At 41.4% G+C, this 8,328-nt stretch overlaps 2 protein-coding genes across 3 annotated transcripts; both read right to left on the bottom strand.

The window, feature by feature from the left end:
- Nucleotides 1-277: 277 nt before the first annotated feature.
- Nucleotides 278-4,357, bottom strand: tmem30c (transmembrane protein 30C). Its single transcript, XM_027005157.2, has 7 exons — nucleotides 4,059-4,357; nucleotides 2,804-2,917; nucleotides 1,714-1,821; nucleotides 1,387-1,477; nucleotides 1,149-1,292; nucleotides 843-1,055; nucleotides 278-559 (listed from the first exon to the last, which is right to left on the bottom strand). Exons 1-7 carry the CDS (start codon nucleotides 4,254-4,256, stop codon nucleotides 372-374), a joined length of 1,056 nt encoding a protein of 351 aa, XP_026860958.1. The 5' UTR covers nucleotides 4,257-4,357; the 3' UTR covers nucleotides 278-371.
- Nucleotides 4,358-4,910: 553 nt separating this feature from the next.
- On the bottom strand, nucleotides 4,911-7,484 carry cmss1 (cms1 ribosomal small subunit homolog). 2 transcript variants are annotated; one of them, XM_027005158.2, is made up of 9 exons: nucleotides 7,429-7,484; nucleotides 6,812-6,924; nucleotides 6,623-6,694; nucleotides 6,225-6,357; nucleotides 6,062-6,121; nucleotides 5,822-5,924; nucleotides 5,590-5,738; nucleotides 5,395-5,483; nucleotides 4,911-5,093 (listed from the first exon to the last, which is right to left on the bottom strand). In XM_027005158.2, exons 1-9 carry the CDS (start codon nucleotides 7,475-7,477, stop codon nucleotides 5,010-5,012), a joined length of 852 nt encoding a protein of 283 aa, XP_026860959.2. In that variant the 5' UTR covers nucleotides 7,478-7,484; the 3' UTR covers nucleotides 4,911-5,009. The 2 variants fall into 2 exon arrangements, with proteins under 2 accessions (XP_026860959.2, XP_026860960.2); XM_027005159.2 differs by having other exon boundaries at nucleotides 6,225-6,354.
- Between the last annotated feature and the right edge of the window lie 844 nt (nucleotides 7,485-8,328).

The raw sequence follows: 8,328 nt of genomic DNA, 5'->3' as shown, positions 1-8,328 counted from the left end.
GTCAGGAATGGTTTATGGAACATTCAGGTGAAACACATTTAATGACCTGGCTGACAATCTCCTAGTCAATTCCATTTATCAGCTTTGGGATGAATTCAAGTGCAAGACCTGTAGAGAGGAGCATCCACACATCAACCCTGGGCAGTTGTGTGAAGCGCATGTCTGCACAGTCAGCTTTAATTCCAGGATTCTACTGGACCCAGTTGTTAATTCACTGATGCAATGTCTGTCAACTTTTACTAAAGGTGGCTAAAAGGTGGGGCATTGTAAGGAAAAAGGCATTTCAGTTTTTGAGGTCACTGTATGCCTCTCCATGATCATACAGTCCTGTTTAAAGGCTTCTCTGTCCCTCTTCTTCCTCTTGCATTCTCTTACTCCTCCATGTTCTTTCCATCCCGGCCCACCTTCACATGGATCACAGTGAGAACGATGGCTGCTATGAATGTCATCCCACTGCTCACTAGGTATGCGATGGGCAGGAAATAATTCTGGCCCCCAAACCAGGTCACTGTGGAAACAACCACTTCTTTCTTGCCCTGGAAGTATTGGACGGGGAAATCTGGGTCAGAGGTCAAGGATCAGGCTGGCTTCTCTTCTGAGACATACCCACATTTATACTATATCGTTTTATCTGAATGTAGCCAGCAACAAACAAAGGAGTAATTAGTGCAGTGTATGAGTATACACTATTTTAATTAATTCACTGAATTCACCACCTAGGCTGACAACACCCACAACAATCATAAACCAATAAGAATGTTTTCCTGACTGCTAAAAAAAATTTTTAGCCAATAGAATTGGTATCATCTGTGAGTGACATGCGCCAGATGTAATGAGGATACTATATGTGATGATGATGCTGTAGTTGCCGGCGGGCAGGCCATGTGAAAAAAGGGCGTGGGCACGGTTGAGAATGCCGTAGAGCTTTTTGAAGTTGGGGAAAGCTGCCTCTCTCATCCACACAATCAGGTCATCATTGATGAAGCCATTGTTGTTGGGATCTTCAGGGTCTAGATCATATACTGGTCGTTGCCAGTACAATGGTTGTGCTGTACCTGAGGCCAAGTGAGAGTTTATGAGGTTTTTTTTTGTGTGTGTGTGTGTGTGTGTGTGTGTGTGTGTGTGTGTGTGTATGTGTGTAGTCACACCTTGGAAGGCCTCCTGGAGTGTAGTGTTTGTTGGAGGGTTGTGGAACTTGATGTTTTTGTCTGTGTACCAGGTGATGCCCCTCCTGTGGAGCGGAACAGTCACCGCAGGCCCATCCAGCTGATGATACACCAATCTAAACGAGTCTGGGATCCAAAACAAATAACCAAACAAACCTGAGCCCCAAACATTAAAAATAAATCAGCAGGATGTATTGTCATTCTAACAAACAAGTCTTACCATTGAACTTGCTGTTTGCTACAGCGCCGCAGGGAGCAATAGGCAGGCCGTTCTCATCATAAGCAAATGGCTTGCAGTACGTGCTGGGGAACTGCAGGAGACATGACATGCCAAAACATTCAATCGGATGGTGGTATTAATGAACACAGCTGAAACCGAGGAGTGAGAGGGAGGGAGAGAGAGATGAAGGCTTATGCACACACTCAGACTCACGGGGTCCGGAATTCAGGCCCCGGGGCAATTCTTGGCAGAAAGAGAAAGAGTGGAAGGAGAAAGAAAGCCTGAGGTGGTGAGAGATGGTGGGAGGGAGAAGGAGATGGAGAGTACCTTCAGGCTCTTCTTCCTCCCGACCAGCTGGGCATCATCGCGGGAGTCCATGTACCGGCGCAGGTTCTGGTGGAAATTAATCAGGCCGTAGTAGAAGAACACATCCCCCTGAGTGAGACAACACGACATCACGCATGTTTTCTCTCGATCCCAGTAGGACCTCACTGGTACAAGGATAAGAGCATGTATCAGCAACTTAAAACAGGGCAAACTGTGTGACAATGAACCCCATGTATTTCACGAATTCCATGAAAAATAGTTTTAAATGTGATGCGCCATGGGTGTATTGTTGTGAGTAAATAATATTAACTTACAATATACTGTGAAAGCTTAGCTGTTAATGTGAACAACAGTGTTTTGATTAACACATGCAGAATTATATTTACTGTGGAGCATTATGGTACGTGTTATTTTTTTCTTCATAGTTCTTATAGCAAACAATAAAAATTAAAACTCAGAAGAATGAAGATAATGCTGGCAAGAGTACCAAGTTTTGGGTTTTTTATTTATTTTTATTTTTTTAAAAACATTCTTACACTTGGCAATTTTCTGCTGAAGCACACGGAACCATTGGAGGTGTAACTGTCTCAAACCAGGAAAAGAAATGTCTGCATAAGACCTGTCAAATGTAAAGGCTGCATTCTAGACCCTTGAGTCTAATGTGTAAAATTGACCTGTTTTTTAGATTTGTTTGGGCATATATGGGGCGTTTTCTAAGTTATTTTACCTGCATTTTTAAATTGCACATTTATACCTAGAAAACACATTTTTTAATGATGTAATTTTTTACAATGCCTGTTCATGACTGCATAAAAAGAAGCAGGAAAAGCCCTCATTCAACAAATAAAAAGTAAAATCACACTTATTAACTGTGTATTTTATTTGCAGTAATGTGTGTTCTCAAACATGACCGCAGAAAATAATATTAAATATGAGGTGCAAGAAAGCAGCATTAAAGTTGCTAGCTAATCACGAGGTCTTGGAAGGACAAGATGTAAGCCTTTGCTTTTATCAAATCATCTTTCTGTAACTATTACACAGACAGACAATCAGTATCTCATCTCTTCGGCCATAACTCACACAGACATACCAGGAAGGCCTTTGGAACTTTGAAGTTGGCGGTACATATGCAGTTCTTCGTAGCGTTGGCTGGGTACTTGCGCATCTCAAAGCATTTTTTACAGGATCCATTTGTATAGTCAACCTGTTAGAAAGAAAACGCACTCAAGGCAATATTACCAGGAGAGTAAGTGAGTGAGAGTGTGTGTGTGTGTGTGTGTTTGGTGGGGGGTTCAGACTACACGATGAATTTGTCTTTCATGTCGGTCACTGTGCCAGATTAGACAAGCATAGTGACATGTCTTGCTATGTCTTGGCACCACTACACATTTGATGCCAAACAACCACCGTTCACGTCCTTGCGCGAAATATAGGTCGTCAGGGAAGAGGGACAAGAAATGCTCCATCGGCTACAGAAGATATACGTGTGATGCTGGTGCTTTTGTGGTGAGAAAACGAGAAAAACAAAAAACATTAAAACACCGACTGGGGAGCCGTGCCTGGGTGTCAAGTGCCGTCTATCCTTCAAAGAGAACTTGAGATAACGTCAAAAACACGACATAAATGTAGCTAGCTATCAGGTTCGCTGTAAACAAACTGGATTTAGTTTTGCGAATTGTGTTCTTTGATAAATGAAGATACAAATGTCACCTATATCTCAATACAGCGGGTTTTACAATCACTAGAACTGAAATCAGCAGCCGTTTCCCTCTCTCATCACCATGGTTACATATGTGCATTGGCGAGCACTCGGTCGTCCTACTGGTCAGTCACTTCTACACGTAGAATTTGTCAGACTAGGCGTGAGAAGATACTCAAAAATATCTGACATGTTAGACTCTTTTTCAGGTTGTTGTGGGCGTCCCACACACCACATCGCTGTCCTTCGATTATGTACCACTACAAGACCTGTTTTTCGTTCCCGACGCTGGAAACTTCCGACAAATCGTGCCGAGTGGTGGTACTCTTGGTATGAGCTCTGCGGCTTACAACTGTGGAACACGGCCCTCACTGTATTTCAGCTAATGGCGACATGCGAACCCCTGATTTAGGTCTTAGCACATAAGTTTACAATCTACACACATACGCGAGTGCGTTTGTAAGTTTTAATCAGACTTGTTACTGTGTGCAACAGCAGGCTTGTATAAGAGCATGACAGCTTAAAAAAAGGACTACTTCCTGGTAGAACAAGTATACGACCTGTTTTTAAACATAAGACTTACAAGATATGGTTTATGTTTTATACATAAGTATTTGAACATTAATATAAACGTACACAGGCTCACCTTCAGCTGGTATGTGTTCTGAACGGTAATGAGAAGCCAGATTCCCAGAAGAACACAGATGAGCGAGAGGCCATAGAAGACAGACAGCACGGTATGTGGTGTCAGGGAGGGAGACCAGGCTGGTAGTCTCTGCTGTTTAAACGCCGAGTTATCGGGCCTTCTGGCGAATGGCCCTGCACCCACCTGATTCTTAGCCATCAACACACTGCCCACTAACCTGCGAGCTAAATACTGCTAGGTTTTCATCAAAAAATAGCTAAATGAAACCGTCTTTCACTAGATCTCTTCATCTGAATAGATTTCCCAGGATCCTGTACAGGTGCGTGAACTTTGGACCCAGCTTGTTACTCATTAACAAAATCCTCACATACACGCACAAACATTTATGTCCTACAGCACAAACAACCAGCTCTGGAAGCTCAGTGGTTAAGGTACTTGTCTTGTCAACTTGTAATCAGAAGGTTGCTGGTTCAAGCCCTGCCAATGTTGGACCCCTGAGTAAGACTCTTAACCCTCAATTGCTCAAGTTGTACTGCCATAATGGTAACTTTGCTTTGGATGAAAATGTCTGCTTTTTATGTGCACCTGAGTTTGATAAGCACTGCTCATTCCTGCCATCATATGTCTAGTTGTGTGCATGTGCCTATATATGGATGGATGTAATGGGATATTGTGATCACTCAGTTTTCCCCCTGTATGTAGAACACAACTGCTTGCTCATTACTTAATGGTAGGAATTCTTCTCCGGTAAGGGAAATAGGCACATCCTTTGTCCAATCAGACGAGCTTATTTTTAGATCTGAACCACCAGTGAAGTGTATTCTTTGCAACAGACACAGCTGGCTCTTTACATAAAATATACAACCTTTTAATAAAATCAAAACAAATGCACAGATGAAACGTATATTTTTGGAAGAGCAGTTGGAGGCAGACATGAATAACAATGCATACTTAGAACAGGCCAATTTTAACTGCACCTTCTTGGCACTTCTTAATAATGCCAGTCTCCATCAGCCTCACAAATTCTCCCTTCACCTGCAACACAGAGCAGAGAAAAGGGCTTGGGAGATGAACCACCTCATATAGCAGTTACTATTTCAGGGTTTAATATGGCAGCTACTGCCAGTCAAGCACTAATTCGTTCATGAGTTGTTTTGGCATTATACCCCATTTTATTCCATGTTATTGTACAGTCGTTGGTATTTTTATTTCTTACACATTATTAAATGCACATTCTTGATAACTCAATTTCTGTACATTTTATCTAATTTTCCGCATTTTGCTAAACATGGTGCATGACATGCTTGAACACTGACAATAAAAGTGTGTGGGGTACCTCTGGTATGTCCACCATCTTCCTTTGTTTCCTGTCTCTGTAGTTCCAGTCAAATACAAGATATCGCAGTGCCTGCAGATGCAATCCCTCTACCATACAGAGGTCAAGATTTAAACAGAAATAAATTGATACAATTGCAAACTAATGGAATTAAAAGCTAATGTTTCTTATGAAACATTAGACATGTTTACTGACCTTTTTCTATGAGGACGCTCACCCTGCCAGGGGTCCCCACGCCTATGTGGGTGACACCTTTACTCAGGAGCTTCATGTGCTCCTCTACTTTGATGTGTCTGGCAAAGAGCTTTAGTACTTTAGCCTGTCCCTTGAATGTTGTTAGCTGCCTTAAAATAACAAGGAGAAAGTCATTAACATCACATACACACAGAATCTTCCTAAAGCAGGCAGGAGGGAAGTCATTACTAACTTGATGAGTTCGATGGTTCGTAGTGCCGAACCACAGACGATGAGCAGTAAAACCGAGCTTGTCTGTGTGTGCTGCTTCTGTACTTTAGACCACTTGGGACAAACTGAGCAAGAGGAAAGTCAAAGAAACAAAGCAATAAAGGTTTTAAGCTGTGGAACACGGAGATCCTGCTTCTGGAAGTGTGAGATCAAATTTCTCAGCTGTGATTTTTGTAAGGACATACATAGGTGTGTTACACACCTTCTTTGAGGTAGGATGACAGGCTGTGAGAGAGATCATTACTCATCAAGAAGCATGATTCTGAAAGGAAACATGCACAGCTAAAAATATATCTTGCACAGGTGCATTTTCAGAAATAAAACACGTAGCAGCATTTAGACTACTGAGGCTGATGGTGACCAACCTGGTAGGAAGCGCTCTTCCTGTTCAATAACAGACCGCGTTGCTCCAAAATGAGACTGCAGGAGGCTCCTTAGGTCAGCTGGAGAGCCTGGTGCAGGATCTGAACTGGCCAACACATCTGTAATGGTCTTCTTCTAAACAGAGGGGTGAATGTACTGCTCTTAAAATTGATGGTTTAATCACTGTTTCTAACAAGTATAATGCTAGATGTAGCCAATTCAACTGCATTTCCTGTTAACCACTCAGCACAGGAAAAACGTGGTGTTATGATAATTTAGCACATACACACACCTTCCAACAGAAATGAAGGCAGTTTGCTAACTGGAGTTGCAAGTTGTCAGTAATTTCTATGCATGCTGCATCAAGGTAACAAGAGCGCCAAGACAAGTAAACAGTTACCTTTCTCCGTCTATTGGGCTTTTTGGATCCTTCTTCTCCTTTTGCTTTTTCTTTTGTAACTAAGCATTCTTTCTGTAAAGAATGAAAAAGCGATTGTATCCTGTACCTTTAATCAAATAAGGTAATACATTTTATAATACGCCCATTCCCCTACAAAAATCGTTAACATGTCAGTTTGAGTATCTTTACTGGCTTCTTCTTGGCTTTGTCTGGCCTCGACGATGTAAGTTTTCTTTTCTTTGCATTCTGTTTTGTGTGCCCTTTTGCCTTTGGCTGCGTTTCCTCTTCTACATTTGACACATCTGGCAGAAACAGTAAAATTACATCAATTGACCTGCTATGTACTGTAATGCGCCTGCCAAACAATTACAAACAATCTTTTTCATATTTCTTTATTTTCTACTCGCTAATTAGGTTATAAATCAAGCAACTACAACCCCCAAGATGCAGTTCGAGGAAACAACGCACGTTTCGTCGGGTAATGAGTCTCGTGGAAATGTAGACAGTTAAAAACGGCTAAAAATATTAAAGCACATAAGATTGCTGTCCGAAACTGCTGTGTTATTAAAAAACCTAAGATTCTCGAAAGGGCAAACGCCGGTTTGTATATAAAGAAACTTATTTTCCCGGCATCTAGCTAGCTAACTAACGCTAATTAGCTATCCTAGCTACTGGGTAAACGCAGCTACGTAAATACGGAGAACAGACATACCTCCCTTTTAGAATAAATATCATGCAGAGTATCTAAATGTATATATTACAGGATGTCAACTGGTTGCATCTTGCGCAAATTTTAAAAAAAATACCTGAATAGTCCCCCTGAGTCCACCACTCGTTTCCTAAATCGTCTCCCATCGCTGCATGCAAATCTAGGCTTGGGTTTCACAGCACTACATTCGAAATTAAACGGTGACCGAAAACACAAAAACACAATATATGGCCGAATATATCTACAAGCTTCAGTTAAAATGTTTGATATTTGTGTTAACCTTTAAAGCACGTTTCCATATTCTCAAACTTGTAAGGAATCTGCCTAAAAACTAAAACATTTTGAAAATGAACGTGATATCGTGATGGCTTTATAAACAAATTAAGCCAGATGAAACAGAGTTTACATTATAGAGGTACAAGAAACTGTAGTGTTGTATACATTATACATTGGTCTTTTATCAGTTGTTTTTAAACAAGCATATATCAAGTGTGTGTGTTTGTGTATGAGGCTGCATGTGTTGTGTGTGTGTCTCTCTCTCTCTCTCTCTCTCTCTCTCTCTCTCTCTCACACACACAACCAACCAACTGACAAATATAAGATGCATTAAGATTGGGCTTTCAGTTGTAAATTCATTGAAATCTCCCACAAAGTTGGCCGCACAGAGTTCAACCTTCTACCACTGGGTGGCACTGACTTCTTGAGCCATTGCTGGAGCAGCAGTAACTCAGTTCTGCATAAATATCTGGATCATTCTGTGAGGAAGTCAGAGCATTTTAGTTCTGACTTAAAGGCTTTGTGTGTGTGTGTGTGTGTGTGTGTGTGTGTGTGTGTGTAAGAGAGAGACTTTCTCTGTGTGTATTTGAGAGTTTTTGTCTTCCCTGCTTTTGTGTCTGTCATCTCAGTGAGGGATGTATAATTCCCTTCCCCCATCTGTAATGCCCTCTTTTACTTTCCCTATCTAATTACTTATTCATCACCAGCATGAATTAAAAAT

This window comes from Electrophorus electricus, chromosome 25 (assembly GCF_013358815.1).
Source record: "Electrophorus electricus isolate fEleEle1 chromosome 25, fEleEle1.pri, whole genome shotgun sequence".
Classification (NCBI taxonomy): domain Eukaryota; kingdom Metazoa; phylum Chordata; class Actinopteri; order Gymnotiformes; family Gymnotidae; genus Electrophorus; species Electrophorus electricus.
The sequence above is the reverse complement of the archived record's forward strand: the minus strand, read 5'-3'. Positions and strand labels throughout refer to the sequence as shown.